General features: G+C 49.2%; 7 protein-coding genes; 4 read left to right on the top strand and 3 right to left on the bottom strand.

Moving 5' to 3' along the window:
* Window positions 1–608: 608 nt before the first annotated feature.
* Window positions 609–1,167, bottom strand: FFUJ_04908 (related to calmodulin; the record flags this gene model as incomplete). XM_023571749.1 has 3 exons in its annotated part: window positions 609–637; window positions 696–929; window positions 987–1,167. The coding sequence occupies 3 exons, from the start codon at window positions 1,165–1,167 to the stop codon at window positions 609–611; spliced, it is 444 nt and encodes a 147-aa protein (XP_023426001.1).
* Window positions 1,168–3,399: 2,232 nt separating this feature from the next.
* FFUJ_04909 (uncharacterized protein) lies at window positions 3,400–3,917 on the top strand (the record flags this gene model as incomplete). XM_023571748.1 has 2 exons in its annotated part: window positions 3,400–3,493; window positions 3,550–3,917. The coding sequence occupies 2 exons, from the start codon at window positions 3,400–3,402 to the stop codon at window positions 3,915–3,917; spliced, it is 462 nt and encodes a 153-aa protein (XP_023426000.1).
* A 706-nt stretch (window positions 3,918–4,623) lies between these two features.
* On the top strand, window positions 4,624–7,478 carry FFUJ_04910 (uncharacterized protein; the record flags this gene model as incomplete). XM_023571747.1 has 3 exons in its annotated part: window positions 4,624–4,773; window positions 4,824–5,227; window positions 5,282–7,478. The coding sequence occupies 3 exons, from the start codon at window positions 4,624–4,626 to the stop codon at window positions 7,476–7,478; spliced, it is 2,751 nt and encodes a 916-aa protein (XP_023425999.1).
* Window positions 7,479–9,031: 1,553 nt separating this feature from the next.
* On the bottom strand, window positions 9,032–12,481 carry FFUJ_04911 (related to cell wall mannoprotein; the record flags this gene model as incomplete). XM_023571746.1 has 2 exons in its annotated part: window positions 9,032–11,669; window positions 11,718–12,481. The coding sequence occupies 2 exons, from the start codon at window positions 12,479–12,481 to the stop codon at window positions 9,032–9,034; spliced, it is 3,402 nt and encodes a 1,133-aa protein (XP_023425998.1).
* A 3,953-nt stretch (window positions 12,482–16,434) lies between these two features.
* FFUJ_04912 (uncharacterized protein) lies at window positions 16,435–19,121 on the top strand (the record flags this gene model as incomplete). XM_023571745.1 has 5 exons in its annotated part: window positions 16,435–16,561; window positions 16,614–16,709; window positions 16,756–17,423; window positions 17,483–18,503; window positions 18,556–19,121. The coding sequence occupies 5 exons, from the start codon at window positions 16,435–16,437 to the stop codon at window positions 19,119–19,121; spliced, it is 2,478 nt and encodes an 825-aa protein (XP_023425997.1).
* A 364-nt stretch (window positions 19,122–19,485) lies between these two features.
* Window positions 19,486–20,937, bottom strand: FFUJ_04913 (FAM203 family protein; the record flags this gene model as incomplete). XM_023571744.1 has 4 exons in its annotated part: window positions 19,486–20,313; window positions 20,366–20,479; window positions 20,535–20,684; window positions 20,914–20,937. 4 exons carry the CDS (start codon window positions 20,935–20,937, stop codon window positions 19,486–19,488), a joined length of 1,116 nt encoding a protein of 371 aa, XP_023425996.1.
* A 548-nt stretch (window positions 20,938–21,485) lies between these two features.
* FFUJ_04914 (related to bystin) lies at window positions 21,486–22,992 on the top strand (the record flags this gene model as incomplete). XM_023571743.1 has 2 exons in its annotated part: window positions 21,486–22,078; window positions 22,128–22,992. 2 exons carry the CDS (start codon window positions 21,486–21,488, stop codon window positions 22,990–22,992), a joined length of 1,458 nt encoding a protein of 485 aa, XP_023425995.1.
* Between the last annotated feature and the right edge of the window lie 303 nt (window positions 22,993–23,295).

The following is a 23,295-nucleotide window of genomic DNA, read 5'->3' as shown; positions in this document are numbered from 1 at the left end:
TGATTGAGGCAACCTACAGTTGAAAGAGGGGCTTATGCTCTGAGACTAAATCGATTGATCCGTTTCTAGGCGTCAAAGGCGTTGAGAGAGCGGTACTGTCGATGCAGCAAGATGGGGCGATACCTTAAGTGAAGGCAGCTAAAGGTAGAGCTCCTTCGTGGACCCGCTTATGGATGGAAAACGCGGGGCAGTCGGATGCGGTGTCATGATCAGGGCGGCTAATGAGTTATCATGTGCTATATATGGCATAATTTAGCTCGAGACCATAATCTTTTAATCGATTTATGTGAAACTGTTTATGTAAACAGAAATGAGGTCAATTAAGGTTGTTTATATCAGACGTCATATATGAGCTCAGGTCATGGTAACTTCACCAAATGAGACACTGTTCAAGTCAAGGCACACAGAGCTTCATTTCTAGACTCCTGTCCCCTAATTATGTATCTACAAAAATCCAACATGCTAGTGCGTCGCAAATGCGCAGCAATAATTCATCATTTCAGCGTTCCCATAGCCGATTTCCATCCATATCCATAATCAATCAAACAAGCAAACGCCGGTCCGTCAACGCAGATGCATAACCTAACCCGCCCATATCTGTATAGTGTCTAGTTGGCGAGGATGGTTCGCACGAGATCTGTAATTGCATCGCATTAGCTGCTGCCCCATTGGATCTCGGGTACTGTAGAACTTACCAGTGTAGTTGACCTGGCCTGAGCTGGTGTCAACGGCCTTGAGGAGCTCATCGACCTCCTCGTCAGTCATCTTCTCGCCCAGGTTTGTGAGAATGTACTTGAGCTGGCCAACGCCGATGAAACCCGTCATATCCTTATCAAACACTTGGAAACCGCGGCAGTATTCCTCAGGCTCGCCGGGATCGCGGAAGCCGCCAGGGCGGTTCAAAACACGCTGGAATGTCTCAAAGTCGACTGTATCGCCAGGGTCAGTTATGCGCTTTTAAATCGCACCGCAGGGAGTATACTCACATTCACCACCGACATTCTTCTCGAGGTCCTGGATCTCAGCAAGAGTAGGGTTCTGGCCGCAGGCGCGCAGCAGATCACCGAGGCTGTCAACAGTGACACGGCCGTTTCCGCGCTTATCGAACAGGGCGAAAGCCTCCTTGTAGTTGGTAGAAGCCTGAGAATCGAACTTGTTAGAAGACATGATTGCTTATTTGATTGATTTCGAGGCTTGAGTGTATGTGGAAAATGCGTTCTGAAGAATGGGATTGAAAGTGTTGCTACTCGGTAGTTGTAGAAGTATGCGAGATGCAGGTCGAAAAACCAAGGCTTGTGCCGGGCGAGCTGAAGCAAAACCAACTTCCAACTTATTCGGGCGACCAAACTGTCGAATCAGAGGGCGGGGTGCATTGTTTACGTGGGCGAAGAAAGGGGTGTCCGGGGCAACTGAGCTCACTCACCATTTTTGGTTTGTTTTATTAGAGGGGTCAGGGTTGACGTTAGTGGGTGTGTGTGTCTGTGGCTGGTTGGTTTGGTGACACAACAAACAGTTGCTACAACGGTCGAAAGATGTCTTTGAGATGGTTCTCGAGCGTAGGAAATGGTGTTGAGAGGTTGAAAGATGAAGAAAGAGGAAAAGAGGGCCAAGATTGCATCCCGTTTGCATTTCCTCTCCACGCTCTGGCCTCCCTGGGCTCTTTTCCCATACACTGACGGGGCAACGGGGTCATCCTATGGGCCAAAGTCAGCCAGGCCTGTAGGTCCAGAAAAGGTCTGACCATCTTTATACTGGACCAGCCACCAAAGCTGTCTGCTTCATTATGTCCTCTCTCTACTAATGCCGTTTGGCGGTGAAACTATTGAAACCGGAGTAAATAATGCAAGGCCCCTTTTGGATGAATCAAAGTTATGTCAAACACCAACCCAAGAGGTTTCTCGACATAAAAATCAACTGCCGAAGTCGCAGTTCTCAGACTTCAACATGTCTTGGCAGATGCTCTTCCTGGTGAGGCTATCGTGACACTGGATGGAATCCATCCCTCCAAATGCAGCAGAGCCTCACAAGGACCCTTCGTATTAAAATGGTATGTTAAGGCTACCAATACTTGGCTACACTCCGATGATCCGACGTTTTCGTTTCAATGTTTCACTTATGCAAGCTAATAAGAATGATCAAATCATCAATCCAATTTGTATCGATTATTCTTGGTCATGCAGTTCCCTGTGGTCGTCGCTACGAGGCTTCCCTTCGTTTTTATATGCTGGCAAAACTTTTTGATTAATACCTGAGATCCTTCTGTTGTGAGAGAACATGTCGTCATGTTTTTCTGTGACCATTCTGCGTCAATTCGGTAACCAAACCTCTATAGACTATCCATTCTGGCGAGTCAAGGTCAGTGTAGCCTCAATACTCTGTGCCTATACTGAGGTCTGCTTAATTATTCATACCTTATACCTGATGCGTTGGAGCCACTTCTGATAAGAAACCCTAAGCTTTGCAGACCCTGAGATTGCTGTCACCCTTCATGTGACATTGAATTTCCTAAACGACGTCATTGTAATCGCTTAATCTCTTTTTGAATCCATCATGGGGGCTTCATTTCATCCCGCGATCTCGGAAATTATCTCTTGGCTTAAGTCTTCCCAGCTTTGGCTAGCATCATTCAAGTCCTGGCTAATAATGAAGCTTATCGTAGATCTTGTTCGCTTGCTAACTACCGATCATGATCTGTCCCGCGTTGTATCTCATGATTCAAAGCCGTTGTTGCTTACCCTGAACACTGAAGCCTAGTCAACTTGCAACTGACCAAAATCGCACTTCTGGGGTGATGAGAAAATCGACGAGGTCTTCAGTAGACTATGTTAGTTACTCTAATCACTGACAACATCTTTTACATTGTTGTCTTTGAATGATTGAATGATTCGAGTTGGCATCTGGGTGACAGGACTCTTGTCTTTCGAACCATTGAAGAACATAGGTTCGGTTTAGATTGACAGCAACTTGATGATCACGGTAGAATTTCATAAAATAAAGAGAAAATATTCAGTCTTAAGAGCCATCGAAATCTCCTCTAGGTGGACGATACCATCCGACTCAGCCGATGCTAAAAGTGAGGTAGGAAACAGCTTTCCAACGGCGGAGTCAGTTCAACAATCTCCTAGGAGATACATTTCTTGTACGAGGGACCTTGCCCGAATGTGGAATTGATCCAGTGACAATGGCGTTCCACATGGAAAGTGCCTCATGATTCGCCTATAAACTTCGAACATTTCAATGATTTATAATGGCCGGTTAATGGCAGTCAGTTGTAAGTGTGAGTGAGGTATTGCGCCTTAAGTAGAGCCCCGCAATGACCTTTATCCTCGGCACAAACTCACTTACAGCATCATCAAGCACTTGTTTCTTCAACATTGAGCAACATACATTATCTTCAAAATGGCGACTGAGGCTACTGTTCGTAAATTCTTTGCATCATCCGCCTATGCCGTGGCTGGTGCCAGCTCCAACCCTGCCAAGTTCGGGCATCGCGGTAAGGCTACCTGGTCATTGTATGCGATAGTATCTTGCTCATCAAGGAACTTGTAGTTTTTGCCTGGTATCTCCACCATGACTTACCCGTAACTCCCATCAACCCGGGCTCAGAGACCATCAACGCTCTGAACAAGGACCACCCTACTGTTCCTAGTGTGACCGCTCTTTCAAACCCTACGCAGACATCTCTGTCGGTCATTACTCCACCAGCAGCGACCCTAAAGGTGCTTCAGGAGGCAAAGGAGAAGGGCATTCCGTCGGTGTGGCTGCAGCCTGGCAGTTTTGATGACGCTGTCCTCAAGTTCGCCAACACTCCTGGGACATTTGAGGCTGTTGTTGCTGGTGATGGTGGCCGAGGCCATGAGGGATGGTGTATCTTGGTTGATGGTGAGCGAGGATTGAAGGCTGCTGGCAAGCTGTGATAGATCCAAGTGTAGGGTCGTAAGTCAGAATTGACGAGTCAGATTATATACGATTTACTTGTGATGTTTGCTTCTTCCTATGTGATTGATGGTAGTGCTAAGATATTTGGAGTATGAAGTACTAATTGGGCCAATTGACAATATTAGGTATAGACTTAGGAATATATCGGAATAGACAGTCGACTTTACCCCAACAACATTGCAATATTTCCACCTGATAACTACTCACCGTATCAAAGTGCTGTATTTTCCCAGGCCTCTATTGGTGACCCAGGGCCCTAAGTCCATGGATGTTTAGATCTCTGGGGTTGAGTTGCTGGCATGGATCCACCAAAGTAAACAAACGCGCCAGGACCCACCCCGACACTTTGCGTTGCTTGCTTGCTTCCAAGTCTTGGATACCTAGACTAGATCCTCGCTCGCTGCGATCACCTCTAATTCAATTCCTTCCACCACAACCGTCTTTCACCGTCATTCAGTTCTATTGTGTTGACGCAGCGCGCGCCCTTGTTTTCGAGTTGAACATATCCTCTCATGAGCGCGATTATCTATTCTATTTTCTCTTCTTTCTACGTCGTCGACCGCTTGCTAAGTTAGCTGCTAACTAGACCGAGCCCTCCAATTTGTTTGCCCACAATCGAAGCATCGCGTCTTGTTTTAAATACCCTTGACTGACCGCGCTTTCACGCGCAACACTACAACAACCATGTCTTTTGACGACGTCACAGACCAATTCATCACATACGAGAGCCGTTTGGCCTCCTTTCACAAGAACTCGAAAAAGCGAGGTTCTACTGCAAGCGGGAGAGGCACAAAAGCTTTCAACTGGCCGCACAAGAGCATCACACCCGCGAGCGTACGATGACCAGATATTTGCACCATAGTAATCCGCTGACAATCTTGTAGCTCGCCCGCGCTGGACTTTTCTTCAATCCTACACCGGAAAACCCCGACAATGCCACATGTTTCCTATGCCACAAGGGACTCGACGGCTGGGAGGCCAATGATGACCCTCTCCTCGAGCACCTGAAGCATGCTCCCGAATGTGGCTGGGCGGTTGTCGCCGCGATTGAAGCCGAGGTCGGAGATTATGCGCAACAAGATCCTGATCAGCCATATATGAAGGATGCTCGAAAGGCCACATTTGCTGGAAGATGGCCCCATGATTCTAAGAAGGGATGGAAGTGCAAAACCAAGCAGCTAGTCGACGCAGGATGGAAGTACACACCGACTGAAGACTCGGACGATATGGCCACGTGCACCTACTGCCAACTGGCCCTCGACGGCTGGGAGCCTGGCGACAAGCCTCTGTGAGTACCGCACCTTCGTTTCCCATATCGCGTGTACTGACTGGGTGTCTACAGAGATGAGCATTATAACCGATCACCTGGATGCCCGTTCTTTATTCTTCTCGAGGAAAAGCAATCTACTAAGAAGTCTGGCCGAAGCAAAGCTGGACGCGCATCAAAAGCCTCGCGATTGTCTGCGCAATCAGTCGCTACAGTCGCATCGGAGGTGACGTCGATCAACGAGTCTACAGCTGCCATCGAGGACAGCGTCTTGACAACAACTTCGACTACACAGGGCGGAAAGAAGACAAAGGCTCGCAAAGCGACTACAAAAGGACGAAAGACAAAAGCCAAAAAGGAAGCACCCGTCGAGGATGTCGAGGCGTCCATTGAAGAAGAAGAGGCACCAGTAACAAAGCCTGCTCGAGGGCAGAAGCGAGACAGCGCTGCAGTGGAAGACGCCAGTAGCATGGCCTTGTCTCCACCAGGCAAAAAGCGTGTCACGCGGAAAGGTGGCAGCGCTTCTGTCAATGAGTCGACATTACAGCACGATGAGTCGGTTGATGTCACCGAAGACTCTGTCTCTAAGAAGGGCAGCAAGAAGAAGACGACACGCAAGGCGTCGGCTAAATCTTCTCGCACCGTGTCATCAGGCTCCGCGAACTCGGAGGTTGCGACGACTGGTTACGAGGCAACTCCTGGAACATTCCCCGATGATGATGAGATTGAGCGCCAACTCGAAGCAGACCTTGAGAGACAGCTTACTGAAGACGAGGAGATAACTGCTGACTCAGATTCTGAAAGACGTCAGAGCAAGAAAGAGAAGGGAGAGAAGGCAGTAAAGGCTGAGAAACACGAGTATTCCCGAGACTATGCCATGCTCAACCCTGAGCCAGTAGAGCCGAATGAAGACGATGTTGATGACGAACTCCGAGCTTTACAGGCTGAGATGGAGGTTGATGAGGAGCCAGCATCCCAGCATGAACCTCAAACAGAGCCAGGAGTCGAACCTGAGCGCGTGCCTGCGCCTGAGTACCAGGAATTACATATCCCAAAGAAGGGTCGAAAGGCTGGAACTAGAAAGGCTTCCAAGCAGAGCAAGTCTAAGAAGGCCAAGGCGGCACCTGAGCATGTTGAGGAAAATGAAGTTGAGCCTGAGAAAGCACAGGCCCAGGAACACGAAATGCCAAAGGAAGAGGTCACACAACCAGAAGCAGAGACTCAGGTTGACGAGACAGCCCACGACGATAGTCTTGTTAGCACTGACACTGTTGTCAAGAAGTCTAATAATTCTCGTTTGAGTACAGGCAGCCGAGGTCGTGGACGCCCATCCAAGGCATCCCTTGCCTCCAGGGCTTCCACCAATGATTTGGAACTAGTTGAAGCACCAGAAGAAGCTACCCCAGAGCCTGCTGAGGAGCAACCCACAAAACGTCCCCGGGGACGTCCTTCCAAGGCTTCATTGGCATCTCGTCCATCTGCTGGACCTGACGAGAGCCAAGTGAGTGAAGCAGCTCCTAAACGTGGTCGTGGACGTCCTTCAAAGAAGTCACTGGAAGCTCGGAAATCGATGGAAACAGCGGCGAGCCAAGAATCCACACAGCCCTTCACACAACCGGTCGAAGAGCGCATGCAAGAGGACGTCGAAGTCTACGCGTCCGAGGAACAGAAGGATGAGAGGCCACCATCTTCCCGTGTCGTATCGTTCGAATCGGCGCAGGCATCTCCCGCACAACAGCCTATGCCATCATCACCACCCGCAAACGCAGCTCACCTGGCAAACCCGCCATCTACTCCAGGGAGAATCATTTCTCCCGCACCCTCGGCTCGACAAGCAGCCATCTCACCCTCTCAATCACCCCAATCCTCTGATGCCGAGAACCAACCACCCTCTTCCAGACTTACCACGAGTTCCAATCCTAAGAGAGTAGCACTTGCACCAGTGAACTCTACACCAACGCGCTCGTCACCATCCAGGCGCAACGTGATTGCAGGACTCCGCAGCACGGCACCATGGACAGAGCTGGATCTCGAGGCTGTCTTTGGAACACCACGTGTCAACACAGACAAGGAGAATGGCGTGGAACGATACCTTAAGCAGGGACAGACTTTGACGTCACCCGAGAAGCAGATGACAGTGCAGGAGTGGATCTACTACAATGCTTCAGAGGCGGAGAAGAAGCTGAAGTATGAGTGCGAGTCGATTGTCAACCGATTTGAGAGTGAAGGATCAAAAGCAATGCGCGTGCTTGAAGGACTGGTTGTGGAATGAGACATGACTTTCTAGACAGATGAATGACGGATGGGAGGCAAAAGCTGGATACATACATACAGACACAGACTCTGACTATTGCTCTTTGATGTAACTTACTTAATGGGCATGACAAACAAGCTCAGGAATGACGGCGTTGGTTGGGATGAACATGATGAATTTTCTCAGATACTGGATTTTTGTTAATGAAACAAAGAAGAGGACTCTTCATTTCCTATTCGATTGTTTGAATTTAGCCTCTCATGTCACATTTCTACAGATCGACGCCGTTCTTTCAGGAACCATGCGCAGATCGCTACGTCAAAGCCTCTATGAGATTGACTCTACACTACAGCCGCAGCTACGAGCTTCAGCATTCCACACAGAAGCCATGCCGAAGAAACTAGGACTTGCTGTTTCCCTCCCCTTAGAGGCTGATCAGCGTAGATGGCCGCCACTAGCCCTTGCATTCCAAGCTAAAAGCCCAGAACCCTTAAGGGTTCAACCTTTGCCTTTTCCGTCCGAGATCGCGGACATGGCGATAGGGCTTTGGGATTCTTTGGAGATGGAGGCGTTTACAAGAATTCATATTTGCGAGAGGGATATGGGATATATAATAGGTGGCGGGAATGCTTTTTGTCAAAGGCTTGAGACAGTTTCTGAATATCTTCACTCACAAAAATAACACTCACATCTCTTCAAGAGCAACACTGGTTGTTAGCCATATCCGAAAACACACTGTCAATATGCTTGGCCTTTATTTTCCTTCCTTTTGGGTCTTCCCTCGTCGCAGGTCGACAGTCGATGCTGAGGTTGCATGTCTTGAGAGTCTTGAAGCTGGCAACTTTGAAGAGCCCCTCTATGTCAGACGCAAGGAACTTGGACTAAGCGACTGGTAAACAAGAAAGAGCAGAAGAAAAAGCAGAAATTTTTTTGTTAAAAAACAACAACAGTAAGTTGAAGACTCCAGAAGATGTTACTATCCACTAACAATCAACAAGACATGTCTTTTCGGTGCGCCTGGTAGCGGAGCCGGATGTTGCACGATTCGAGACGACTTCACGATTATCATCAATATTCCTTTTGTCAGATTGTACTATGTATGATAGGAAGGGCGATTGTACCCTATATTTGTACTATATCACATTACATCACACCAACTCACTCAAAGCACAGACAACAAGATTGTTAACTCAGCCCGCCAACTCAGCGGCGACAATATGATCAATTTTCAACTTCATGCCATGTATCTCATGTGCTCTCCTTGCTATTAAATCTGGCCCACTATGGCTACCATCTCACTACCAAAACAATTTCCTCTCCTCGCTCATGCCCGTGGTATATATATAAGGAGTGTCTGGTATCTCAATGCTGATTCTATATGCTTCCCACCATGCGCCAAATGAGTGTCGTGGCAAAAGCCAAATATCCAAGTATATAAAGCCTTCTCTTCCAAAATCCTGTATGTGCATTGAGTGTCCATGAAGCGTAAACATAAACGTGTAGTCATCGTCGAATAGACATTAATGTAAGGAGTGTCGTGAAAAAATATGTTCCAAAAAGTTGTCTGAAGATTAAACGAGCACCATCAGCATCGAGAAAAGTGCGATAATAGTGGCGAGGCTAGCTGTCAATCGTGTTGCAGCAGCCTCAACCGTTGAAGGTGCGGCAGTCTCGTCTGAGGTAGACGATGAAGTACGTGTCTCGAGGCGCGACCTGGTCTCAGTAGCAGTTCTAGAAGCGCCAGATTCGGTCTCTGTTTCTGAATCTGACCCTGACTCTGTCTCTGTCGCGGTGGCTCCAGATCCAGATTCAGTTTCGGTAGCATCTGCCTTGCCAGATCGCGTAGCTCCGATAGTCGTCTCAGTGGCAGCTCCAGAAACATCAGTTTCTGGACCTGTCTCGGCAGAATCCGTCTCGGTGCCCTTGGTCTGGGCTGTTCTCGATCCTGTTTCTGTAAGGGTAGAAACTAAATCAGTCTCAGAGTCACCAAGTGACGATGTGACAGTTACGGCAACACTCTTGGCTGTGATAGACAAAGTGGTAGACTCACCAGCTTCAGAGTTTTCAGACCCATTGGTTGATGTCTCCTCAGCCGCTGTCTCAGTCTCGGTCGCCTGGGCCTTTTCAGTTGTCTGAGCCGGAACCGAACTCTCTTCAGCAGCTTCTCCAGATGTGGTTGGCTGTGATGCACCAGAAGTCGATCTAGCTGCATCTGCGGTCTCCTGGGCCTTCTCAGAAACTTCTGTAGAAGCATCTTCTGTAGAAACAGGTTCTGCGATGTCGGTGCTCTCATCCCCAGCACTAGTCGGCTCAGCAGCATCCGAGGTAACAACAGCCTCTGTAGTCTTAGCAGCTTCAGTAGTAGGCTCGGGGGCATCCGTAGTGGTAGGCTGGGGCTCGGCCTCAGCACTCGTAGACTCAGGCTCAGACTCTTCAGTTGTGACTGGAAGGGCACTAAAATCGCCAGAGGTGGCCTCGACCTGTCCTGTCGTCTCCACATCCGCAGATCCAGTGACCTGGGACTCAGGACCAGATGCAGCTGTGGTGGCGGTCGTGGTATCCTTTCCATCACAGTAATCAATGAACTGGTTAAACTCAGGCTCAACATAATCACGAATGGTGTTCTTGCCCTTGGAAGTGTTGTCACTGATACAGTCGCGGCACATATCGTAGCTGCCACGGAATGAAGAACCTGCTCTGCAGAGCCTGTCCGATTTTCCAGTTGAGAGTGCGATCTTGTAAGCACCGTCACAGTCATCGTAGCAAATAGCTGGAGTGACATCTCGCCTGTCGAACATGTGCAGTCCACGTCGTTGGTTGTTGCTGGGGATGTTGTCATAGGACTCTGCTACCGAAGTAGTGGCATCAGGCCAGTCACTCAAGGTTGTCTGTGAAGCCCAGTTTCCAGTCGAGAAGGTCTTCAGCTCACCACTCACGATCTTCTCATAAACTTGCTTCTCAAAGATATCATAAGAAAGACCGAAAGCCTCTGGGTTCAGGTTGAAGTAACCAGGAGAACGGGGGTAGAAACCAGTCTTGTTCTTGCGCCACTTCGCCTTCTTGACCTTGGGGGCCTTGATACAGTATTGAGGTTCACAAAGATAGTCCTCATCAGGTGGCTCAGCCCAGAAGTTGCACCATGCTGGCTTCGGCGGGTTGCAGACGTAGCCTGGCTCGCAACCAAATGTGAGATCAGATTTGCGGTTGAGTGGCGCAGATCGACCTGTAGGCTTGGGGCACAAGGTGATGCGTCCAGGAGTGGCTGTCACCGTGGTAGGAGGGAGCTGTACTGTTTGGCCAATAGTCAAAGTAGTAGTGTAGACAGTTGTCGGGCCTGGAACCACTGTGACAACCGTCTCGCCGTCCTTAGTCAGGGTCACAGTCTCAGCAGGCAGTCTCTCTGTGACGACTGATTCAATAGTGACAGTAGCCTGCTCTCCAGGGACAGTAACAACAGTGCGTTCTCCGGGAACCGTGACGGTCCTTTCCTCTCCAGATACCGTGACAACGGTTTCCTGACCGGGTAGAGTCACAGTCCTTACCACAGTTCTATCCTCACCAGGTTGGACAACAGTTCTCGGGATAGTTACTGTCTCATCTTCTCCAGTCTCCGTGATAGTAACCCTGCTTCCTGGAATAGTAATGACGTCGGTAATTGTCAATGCAGGTTCAGTAACGGTGGTTCCAGCCTCGGTGACAGTGCTTCCAGGCTCAGTGACAGTTTCCTCGGGGAGAGTAATAGTTGTTCCAGCTTCAGTCACAGTGCTACCAGATTCCGTTACAGTGACTTCAGGAAGCGTCACAGTAGTGCCTGGCTCGGTCACGGTCGTTCCAGCCTCGGTAACTGTTGGTCCTGGTACTGTAACAGTACCCCCGTTTTCTGTGATTGTTACTCCAGGCTCCGTGATTGTGACGGGGGGTAGAGTCTCAACAATAGTCTCCCCTGGAAGTGTTTCAACGAAAGTTGGTCCGGGCACAGTTTCTATCACTGTTACTGGCTGTGTTTCAATATACGTCGGTCCAGGTCGAGTCTCAACCACAGTAGTTCCCTCGCGAACTGTTTCCGTAACTATAGATGCAGCTTGAGTCTCGGTTATCGTCACCTTCTCCGTGACTTTTTCCGTCACCTTCTCAGTCTCAGTAACGGTGACCTTTTCGGTGACCTTTTCTGTAACCTTTTCGGTGACAGTGGTGGTGCCGCCAGGAGCGCTTTAAGTATGTTAGTAAAAGCTATTTGAATAACCAATAGTGACTTACCAAGATTGAGTTGTCTCAGGTGGCTCAGTCGTAGTAGGAGGCTCAGGAGATTCAGTAGTGGTTGTCGGAGGCTTAGGGGCCTCAGTGGTAGTAGTTGGGGGCTCATACGGCTCGGTCGTTGTTGTCGGAGGCTCAGGAGCTTCAGTAGTTGTAGTAGGAGGTACATAAGGCTCGCTTGTGGTGGTAGGGGGCAACGGGGCTTCACTCGTTGTTGTTGGAGGCGCAGGAGGCTCCTCACTGGCGGTTGAGGGCCCATAGGTTGGAGGCGGAACTACGGTGTAAGAATCTGTAACAACCGGGGGCGGTGGAAGCGGCTCGGTGGTAGTCTCAGGCGGTGGAGCTACTGTGGTTGGATCGTTGGCAGGATAGCTGTCTGTGATAACCGGGGGAGGAGGAACCACCACGGTCGTCGTCACGGGTACGGGACAACCGCACTTAGCATCCCAAACCACCATTGTGCCGTCCTCTATGTACGGGGTTCCTGTATCGACCCCGGCAACACTGGTATCGTCTTTTTCAACCGGCGCGGCAGTGGTGACTTGAGGTGCCGGAGCCGGTGTTGTTTCTGGCTCGACCTTGGCTGCAGAAGTCTGAACTTCGGGAGCACTGGCGAAGTAACCATCTTGAGCGGGCGCCTGTGTATTGGCAGCAGCAGATCGGAGGCTTGCTGATTCACTCCTTCGATAAAGACCTTCTCCCGCGTTCTGAGCTGGAATCTCAACAGCTACAGCGCCTAGGGCACTGAATAATAGTGAGAAGCGCATGACAGGCAACCGCCTTCAATGCAATGAGTGAGTGATACCAGCGTCAGAGCTGTCTGGAACCAGTAGCGAGTGTGGTTGAAACGAACGTCAAAGTCCAACTCTTCTTGGTTGAGATGTTAGAAAAGGCCAAACAAAGAGATTCAATGCATTGAGCTTGAAGAAGTATCACAGATATATGATAGAGGAGCAGGGACTGGGTTGGGGGCTGAGCAACAGAGGAAGCCTTACCAGAAACCGGCAATGCGGATTTTCAAGCCCACCACATACATCTACATCCACAAGTAGACTTAATTTGCCCTGGTAAGCCACTACGGGGTATAGACGCGGCAGGGAAGCAGCTGAGAGAGCCGAGTTGCGGGTCGATGTACTCCGTAAGAGCAGAGCCGATTCACCAGGTGGAAAAGTTTGTATATAATCAAACTCAACAGCCAAGCGTCAGCCAAATCAAAGAGATCCTAGTCTGGTCACCGAAGAAAAGATGACTTATTAAGACAAAGAGCAAGGAACATCACAAAAGGTCCATTGAGAGGGAGTACAACACTGTAGCTAAAATGTGCTGGAAGAGTTTGTGGGTACCTCGCCTGAGCTTGCTGACCTTGAGCCATCCGTAGCATGAGCAACAATGCATTTACATGCATAGAACATGGATGAGAACAGGGGTCTGACAGGGGTATACACATTAAGATATGCCCCAATTGAGGAAGCAGCACGACCTTTGAAGGTCCACTTGGACAAGGGCCTTGTTCTGATGTCTCGGAGAGACTCCAATATCACGCACGTACACTCTTAGATCCAGAGCTGCGGGCCGTGAAGGGGCGGAGAAGTGACAATATCACATCACAACCCACGAGGGTTGTGCTGACAACAAGGCCACCACATGACAGACAAGATGGAATATCTGACATGGTTTGGGATTAGATAGAATTGACCGAAAATCCATCGAACGGTGCTCCGCTCTCTGTTGTTTTCTTCAGCCTAAAAGCCAAGGCCAGACGCGCAAGACTGTGACGTTGGCATGAGGGAGGAAGTTTGCGGAGTGGTCTGTGATAATAATAGACAATGCAGTAGAAGTGTCACCGATTCGATGTGAAAGGTACGCCAATGATGCTATGGCTCATAAAAAGCCGGATCTCAGAGGATGTCGACGGCGTTTTGGGTGTAGAGGGGTTCAGAATTTCCCGTATTAAAAGTGCAAAATTGGTCAGTCACATCGTAATCGAGGGAGTCATTGGCTGTAAAACTATGTTGCGTAAACAGCAAGGCATAACAAGTGCGGCACACAAAGACATGCTTGCGTGCGTGCGTGCGTGCTTTGGGAGTTGGATGTCAAAGATTGAATGTGGAGAGGCCTCAATAGAAGTTGACTCGTCGAGCGAGTGAGGTTGAGACGGCAAGTTCGAGGCTCACCAAGAAAGCCAAGTAGAGTTAGTGGGTGGCTTGTAGTAGTGAAACGGGCGGGCAGGTAGACGCCTCAGCCTGATTCTCAGGGCATTTCGTGATGTGATTGGTGGGAGTCTAAACAAAGTAACCCAATCCAGGGCGGAAGTTTTTGCTTCGGTCCAGCCCTGTGAGAGCGGGAGAGAGTGGAGACTCCCGATTTGGTCACTTGTCACTGATTTACGATCCGTTTTAACACGGGCGATCATTGCACGAGTTTTGTCTCTGGAAACACTGAAATATTGAATAAAAATCCTGTTTCTTCACGGGACGGAGAAAAAAGAATGCAGGTTCTGTACTAAGCGCTCGCGTACCTGACTAGGTATGGGTAGAAAGGATGTCTGGTCTGGTCTGTCTGTCGGTCAATCGAAGGTTGGATACCAGGATAATGAAGCTAAAAGCTGACTGCCCGCTGCGATCCCCACTGGGTCGACCCTGAGCCCCGCTGTAGCCCCCGCCACATGCCGAGCCTTATTCAACTGAAGGTCGGGCTGTCTCTCTAAGGCTAAGGCTAGAGGTACCTTACCTACCACAACAACAAAACACCCATTGCAATCACGGGTCGACGGTGCTCGGATCAGATATTGTCCTTGGCCGACTTGACGTGTTGGCAGATGAATCATCATCTGAGCCTTTTCTTTGTTCTCTCAAGTCCATCAACTGCCAACCTCAATATCCAAAGATTGCCAAAGCCGGATGCTGTGTTGCCTACAGTTCGTCTCTCCCTCCCCCACACCTGGTCACAACATCGCACCCAGTCTGACATCTGCGCGACTTTCAATTCATCGCGGCCACTCCCCGTGGCTGCGGGGGCCTCGATGAGCTGCGTCCGATATGCAGCGGACTAAGAGACGTGGATGGTTAGGTTGCCAGCACAACACATGAGTTGATGGAGAGATCATCCTTGCAGTGCAAAAATAACACCCTTTTCTGTATGGACGGAGGCTCTCTTCTCCTTGGCTTCACGGAGAGAGGGTCCGATGGGTGAGATGTGGTCTCGTTGCATTGTCCCCCCCCGACGTGTGTGCCAGTGCTTATTTTTGGCGGGGATGTGGATGGTAAGATCGGCCATGTCAGTCCAATCTCGGATAAGCCCAGCCTCCAAAGTCTCTTTACCCGTCCTTCGACGGATGGCACTTTTGGATTTGCACTTTCTTCTTGCGACTCTGACATCTCTGCTAGAAAGAGCTAGTTGTTCCATCCGGTCATGTCCGTGTCCGCGTTCTGTCGCAACAGGGAAATCCGGTGCCGACGAGAAAAACCACAGAAGACAAGGCAAAAGTCTTTGCCCAGAGCCTTATCCTTATCCAACCCGATCGACTGGTCCAATCAACTTGAAACCTCATGCGAGATCGCCGTGATTCCAACTGCCTGGGCCACTTAGCGGCTGTGGCTGTTAATAGTCTGTGAAACAAAACACCACCAACGAGCTCCTGTTGGTTCATCTGCTTTTCAGCCATAGCTACTGGTGCTTTGTTCGAGAAAACTTGACAGCCTGCATCTTGACTCGGCTGTTCATCTATTCCCTCGACCATCATCGGTTACCGTCCGTCCCATCGGGTGCATAAGCTGAAAAGGCCTGTTCGGAGCAGTGTCTACGCCCTGGCCCAGTCCCAGGTCGATCCCAGGTCAAAAACTCCTCGAGGTCAGCCCTTAGCAACAGGATACCCACCTGTTTACCGCTCTGAAAATTTCCGCACTTGAAGTGGATGAACCATTTTCAACGGTCAGCCTAGCTCCTCATAATTTAGCGGCAGAATCAGGCTCCAGAGGATTGAGGCTGAGTAGAGAGAGAGATTTGGAGTGATCCTGGTCAAAACTTATGTCCTTACAGAACGGTGTCAGCTCGGAAGCATAACCCTGACCGTAGCCAACGCATGCAGAGCATGCTGCACCGCAGTAAGATGGTGTCCATATACGCATGGGCAGCCACCGAAGAGCATGGGTGTAGCCCAATGGCTCTTTAAACCTCTAACCGACGAATCTGCTGTCTGAACATGAGGAACAGCTGATCCCTCAGCCCTAGCCATTCTTCATTCCCCATCCCCTCCGATCTCAACTGGTCTCGGTGGCGAACGTTTGCTCTACAGAGAATACTGTACACTTGGCTTCCAATCTTGATATTCTGTCTTACAGACCGTTTTGGATTCTCTCTATACCGTTTGGATTTTCATCTTACCATCGTTTTGTCTTGGCGTCTAATTCCTTGATCCTTGCCCGCTCATTCTACTTGCATATTGCACAAGCCCACCAAGCATCGAGCTGCTCCGACACTCTAGTGATCTTTGATTCTAGACCGAGGCTGTTTCTTTGTTCAATAGGGATTGCTTACCTTCCCAAAATAGCCTTGTTACCTGTGTACACTTTGCCTCCCAGCGGGTATTCGGTCTCTTTTCAGGCCATTGAGAGCGTCTTCAGGACAGAACAAGCAATGGTCCACTAGCATCTTCTTGCAGTTAATTTCTTTCAAACGCCTGCTCTGTGCGACTCCCTCTGAATAATATATGATTGCGGTCATGATATTTAGAAACGCTGCACCGTGGGCATTCCTGGCCGCGGCCATTTGCCCAGCCGTAGCACAGTTTGATGCCTGGCAAGATGGCCAAATCAGCACTGAAATATGTATTTGGAAACAACCAAGAGGTAAGACTATTGTCTGTTGATCTCGTTAAAACATCTTCTAATGTCTAAGCAGCAATAATGATTCGGGATATGGTGTATCTAGATGGTGGTGATATCAAATGGACTGCACATATGAATGATGGCAAAACTATTACAGGACTTGACACAGGTTGGTCATTCCGGTCTATTGGTCTTGTGCAAACTAACAACCCAAGGCAACAATGAGGGTATTATCCTCAACTTCAATCTGAGCACTCCATTTAATACGACGACGAATGTGACGCGGATTCTTCTCGACAAACCAGCCATGTCAAAAGCACGAGGCGGCTCAGGAAACAGTAACGGCGCTGCACCCAACTTTATCGACGGCGCTCTTCTTGGCAATGATGCTGAATTCTTCCTTTACGGCGGCGATCTGTTGCGAAACGACGACTTGTACCAGGCACCCGATAAGGATGAAGTCTTGGGCTACCAGGCGTACCAGTATGGACCGGACAAGCCGACATGGAGGCCAAGTTTTGTTGATGACAAGCTGGATAAAGACGTCACTAGATACGTCGCATATGGAGGTGCTGCAAATGTACCGTCTGAAAACCTCGCGTTCTATTTCTCTGGACTGAGATCGCCGACATATGGAGCTTTCTTCACGAACGATCCCAAGAATAAGGCCACGAATGTTTCCGACACGCTGATTACCTTGAACATGGAGGAGCAGCTCTACGAAACTTGGACCAACACAACATTGAAAGGCCCCAAAGGACGTGCCAATGCAGAGGTCGTTTGGGTGCCTGTGGGCAAGAAAGGTATTCTCGTTGTCCTGGGAGGTGTTGTCTATCCTGAATGGGCAGGACGAAGTGGAAAATCCGCCAATGAGGCAGAGAGTGTAAGTCATATCCAAACTTGCATCAATGTGGAAGTGATACTGACACTGCACGATGACAGGAGAAGCAAAGCCCTGGGTTTATGCAGACAATCGACGTCTACGACATAGACAGCAAAAAGTGGTACAAGCAGGAAACCAAGGACGGTCCAGGTGCACGAACTCGAGGGTGTGCCGTTGTCGCCACGGCTTCGGATCGTTCAAGTTTCAACATCTTCTACTATGGTGGATTCGACGGTATTCATCCTCTGGACGCTTACAGTGATGATGTCTGGGTGCTCTCATTACCATCCTTCACTTGGATCAAGGTCAATGAAGGAAAATCCCTTCATGCTCGCGCTGGACACAAGTGCTTCATGCCATACCCTGACCAAATGCTTGTCTTTGGTGGTTACACGTCTGAAGCTGGAAGTTCGATTACTTGTCTTGACCAGGGCCCAATTGTGAACTTCAATGTCACCAGTGGACAGTGGTTGGATGGGTATGATCCCGACGAGTACAGTGATTACGGCGTTCACGAAAAGATTCACTCTGAAATCGGAGGTAATGCTAAAGGTGGCGCAACGGCGACTGCCCCTGCAGACGGCTGGTCGACATCTGCCCTTGAAGACATCTTCGGCACTAAATACGACACCAAGAAGATCAAGGAATACTGGCCTTACACCAAGGTAGTCTCAACAGGCCGACCTCGACTCGATAGCGGCGACAACAATGATGATGACAACAAGAGCGGCGGCTCTGGTCTTCCAAGCTGGGTTGCGCCAGTTCTTGGAGTCGTTCTTGGACTGATGTTCGTGACTGGTATTCTCGTTGTCTTCTGCCTCTGGCGCCGTCGTAAAATCTTCAAGAATAGATCAAGCGACGACGGTACTGAAGATCCGGGCTCGCGTATCCGTTCATGGATCAGGGGCCAGCACAACGAGAAGGCCCCAACAGTCACAACAGACGAGACCCCGACAAGCCCTGGAACCGAAGTGGCCTCGACTGCGAGATTCGTCAGTTTGTCACCGTCACCGTCTGATACTCCCGCCTATCCGGTCTCTCCCGCCGAGGTGGCTGATACACAAATTCATGAGATGCCTGGTAAGTTGCAACTATTTTCTCAATTGGTGATGAAAGTTACTGACAGTTTTAGACACCTCACGACCTCCTGAGCTCCATGACACGGGTCTTTCACCCATCGACATCATCCAAAAGTACTCCCACTTTGCCAAAGACGGCAAGCCTCGATCCATGTCGAATCCTTCTAGCAACTCTTACTCTATAGGAGGGGAACATGCAAGCGCCGTGTCGAGATCGACAGGACCTCAAGTATCGCAGCCTGACTCTCCCACAGCAGGCCATAATCGCATGACATCAGATGTGTCTGGTGTAACCGAAAGCGACGGGAAACCCACTCGCGTAACATCTGATGTTTCTGGCGTCTCTGAGGGCGATGCATTAGCACTCCGGCATACGACCGTTCCTATAAGTCCAAGGACTGACGATGCAAGCTTGCCTTCGCCGCCACTTCCCTCTCCTCCTGCAGACTTAACACCCAATTCGCCCATTGGTGAAGGCCCGGTATCCCCTGCACCAGTGTCTCCCCCCAGTGCCAGCGAGGCTCCTGGTCGGGACTACATCACAGCCAAGGCCTCAGCAAGCCCTATCCGGAAGAGTATGTTCAAGGAAAGTGATGAGGATATGGGTCATTCTAAGTAGATGATTTAATGTGAGATAAAACCGGAGGATGGCGTTTGAAATGTGGTTTATGATGGAACTTATGGGCATACATATCAATATTGGGCGGTAGGACATTCTTTCACGGGCTCAGCATTCTAGGAGTACGATACCTTGGTTTAGGTTCATGGCGGATTACACTCGTTTTGTTGCAAAACATTCAATGTCTATATACGTTACTTTTGAGTACCTATATTCATAATATCCAATCCATATGAAAGAACTCTCTGGCCTCTATTTTTTCGTTCCAGTCTTACCCTGAGGTGTCTTTCGAAAATCGAGGCATTTTTGTTCTTTTCCATCCACAAACAACCCCCTTCGCTCATTTTAGCTTTGAAAAACTTGCCTAAACCTCAACGAGTTGATCATCTTCATCCTCGACCTCTTCCACTCGTCCATCGGTAGCCTCAGACTTATCCTCAATAGCCTTAACATCATTCTCTGTCTTGCCCTCGTCTTCCTCATCTCGTGCCAATACTTGCACCAGGCGCTCACAAGCTTCTTGAACGCCTTCATCGTTGACTCGTGAATGTGTCTCACGAATGACAGGATATACCTTAACACGTCGCATAAGGTCTCGTCCTTCTCGTGTTGTCGTCAATAATGTGAGTGTCTCAACATGTGTCTGCACATTCTGGTTGTCCGAGTCTCGCTTCTTATCAGGAGGTAGTAGTTGGAGATCGGGCAACATATCCATCGTCTCATCAACATCGTACTCCTCGTTACCCATGATAGGGAGCAGGATATAAGGTAGGATATCAATCTCGTCCTCAGATAAGAATGAAGGGTGGGATGAAACCTCAAAGGCAACGTTCTTGATAGTGCTAGCGACACCTTTTCGTCGAATATCGGACTTGTGTTCGGTGAAAACCTTGAGCTTGGTAATGGGAATGACCTTGTCATAAGATTGCTCTTCAAGGAAGTGCTTTCGAATATCAGCGTGCTTGGAGAGATCGGCGAAGACATAGGCTAGATAGTCAAAGTCTGCGTTCTTGTTGTATGTGCCGTCTTGTCCCTTGACAAACAGATCTAGTAGTTGGTTGAGGACAACTTGGTCTGAGCCTAGTTCCTTTGGGGGTTCTTGCTTTCGCTTGAGGAAATCTTTCAAGCCATCCCACTTGGATAGGTTGGCCACAAGCATGGCTAACAAGTTGGCATTAGGCTCTTGGGGGTTCTAGATGACGTGTGAGCGACCGATAACAAGTCTCTTCAGCCTTTAAACATACCACTATGAGGTCGAATACAATGCCGAGGAACTTCTCGTCTTTTGCAAGGAATTCGAGAACCTCTTGGTCACTCGATAAGTTGACCAGCATTGTGATGGCATGTTCGGCAATTTTCTAAGTTATCATTAGTTTCAAGGAGACCCTTTTCATTTTCACAGGACCGACTTACAGGGTGGTCTCGGACTAGAAAACTGAGATGCTTGACTGGTTGGAGTTTCTCGGTCTTGAAGATACTGGGTTCTGACAATGAGTAGGGGACGAGGTTCTCGGCAGCAAGCAGACGGATCTGAGCGTTGGGGTTGGCGATAAAGCCCACGAGCTACATTTAACATATGTTAGCCAAGTAGTCATCTTATAGTATATATGGTGACTTGCCTCCTCTAGTTCAGTTGGCATCTTCTCTTCCTGTTATTGTCTTCAATATGTGTTGTTGAAGTGAATTTTTAGAGTTGGTGATGATTTTGGAGGGGCATGAGAGTAGTGGGGGTTAGAGGCCTGAAGTCATCGCTGCTTCAGCAGGACTGGGCATCATTTTTAGTGGTCAGTACGTGAATTTTCAGTTGGACCCACATGCTGAAGAAGTTTCCAGGGTCTCTTCTTGTGTCATCATGGTGGCGGGGCAGAATCAGCCTGGTTTATCATATTTTTCGAGAACACGACAAGGCTGTCGGAAGTTTTGACCAATTCTTTTTTAGCCAGATGTATCAACTGTTTTAATTTCACAATCATGAAATGTATAGCCTCATTTTCTGCTGTTCAATAGCAAGAGAATAAGGTGCCTAGTAAAGGAGGACAAGGGATACAATTAGGGTAATAGCACGTAGAAGCTTTTGTATATCTCTATGAAGATAAAAGAGAGCACGTATATATAGATACAGGAATAGTGTTTCTACCTTCTCAGGCTGAAATACTCTGATATAAGTGATCCAATTCATTAGGTAGTTAGTAGGTAGACAACTTCTCAAGCGAAAGCGGTGAAACACCTTTGTGAGCGATACAGTGCAACTAGGCTAATTCGAGCAAGAGGGGTCCTTATCGATAAGGCAAAAATTTTGAAATTCTTCCCAAACTACGACTCCAAGCCCACATTGTGTGCCATCTCCAAGTCAATACGCCCAAAATGCCTAAAGCTACTACTCCCTCTGCCTCGCGGCAGACACGACGACACAACCCTCTCGAGGATGACATCACAGCCACTGGAATTCTCAAGAACAAGTCCTCAAAGAGGAGATCAAAGGGCGGCGACGATGAGGAGGAAAACTTTGTCGATGACCGCGCTTCCAGAACCATTCTGCGCATAGGTCGTGAGCTGGCCGAGGAAGAAAATGCTGGCAAGGCGGTCGCTAAGCCTACCATTGACACTTTTGGCTACGATTCGCGATTTGACGACGAGGCTGAGGAGGAAAACAAGGTCTATGAGGACGAAGAGGCTTGGGGCGAGGATGAAGAAGTTGTGGAAGAGATCGAGGTTGACCCCAACGATCTTGACATGTACCGAAAATTCATGCCTGATGAGGAGGACGACCTATTGAAGCACGGCTGGGACCTCAAGCCTACAGGAGAGGAGCAAGGTGAGAGCGTCAACCTCGCAGATCTTATCTTGGAGAAGATTGCTGCTCATGAGGCGGCGCAAGAGAGGCGAGAGAACAACTTGGGGCCTCCCGATGAGGAGGACTATGAGCTTCCTCCCAAGGTCATCGAGGTCTACACCAAGTATGTTCCCAGTTGGACCTGAAATGACCACTTAAGCTAACAATCCCAGGGTCGGCCAAATTCTCTCTCGATACAAGTCCGGACCTCTGCCAAAGCCCTTCAAGATTCTCCCCACAATCCCTCACTGGGAAGACATTATCGCTGTCACCGAGCCCGACAAATGGTCTACCAATGCTTGCTACCAGGCGACAAGGATCTTCGTTTCCAGCAAGCCCCATGTGGTTCAGCGATTCCTGGAAATGGTTATCCTCGACCGCGTTCGCGAAGATATCTACGAAACCAAGAAGCTCAACGTCCACTTGTTCAACTCGCTCAAGAAGGCTCTTTATAAGCCTGCTGCTTTCTTCAAGGGCTTCCTGTTCCCTCTCGTTGGCAGTGGGACATGCACCCTCCGCGAGGCTCATATCATCTCCGCCGTCTTGACTAGGATTTCTATTCCTGTCCTTCATTCTGCTGCAGCTCTGAAGGGTCTATGTGATATTGCCGCCCAGGAGGCGTCTCATGGAACCGAGGGTGGAGGTGCCACCAACATCTTCATCAAGGCCCTTCTTGAGAAGAAGTATGCTCTCCCTTTCCAGGTTATTGATGCCCTGGTTTTCCACTTTCTGCGATTCCGCAGTGTCGACCCTGCCTCTGTTCAAGTTGGCGACGCTATGTCAGGCTTGAATGAAGGTGATGCAAGAACAAAGCTGCCCGTTATCTGGCACCAGAGTCTTCTCGCATTTGCTCAGCGATACAAGGGCGACGTCACAGAAGATCAGCGCGAGGCTCTTCTGGATCTGCTCCTCACACACGGTCACGCAGCTATCGGACCCGAGGTGAGGAGAGAGTTGTTGGCTGGACGAGGTCGTGGTGTGCCGCTGGAGCCCCAGGGCCCAGCATTGGACGGTGACGACACTATGCTCATTGATTAATGGGGATTGATGTTATCAACCAACAGCATTTCTAATGAATCAAGACAAATTTGGCGTATGGCGTATTAAAATGGTTTCAAGCTGGTTCGACTTGAGTGGAGATAGAATTAAGTCTGTTGGAGACAAGAAGCCCATCTCGATACCAATTCTATATGATTCTTTTGTTCCATTCCTGTTTCCTATAAATCTCATCGTGCACTGTCCGCCACCTGCGCGCCTTCTACACCTGCGAGCGTTCTTGTTACCCAATTGGGATACTATGAGCCCGTCATTCACAGTATGTGGAAGGAGCAGTGACAACGA

This window comes from Fusarium fujikuroi, chromosome FFUJ_chr02, assembly GCF_900079805.1.
Source record: "Fusarium fujikuroi IMI 58289 draft genome, chromosome FFUJ_chr02".
In the NCBI taxonomy this organism is placed as follows: domain Eukaryota; kingdom Fungi; phylum Ascomycota; class Sordariomycetes; order Hypocreales; family Nectriaceae; genus Fusarium; species Fusarium fujikuroi.
Note: the sequence above shows the minus strand (reverse complement) of the source record. Positions and strands in the feature narration are given on the sequence as shown.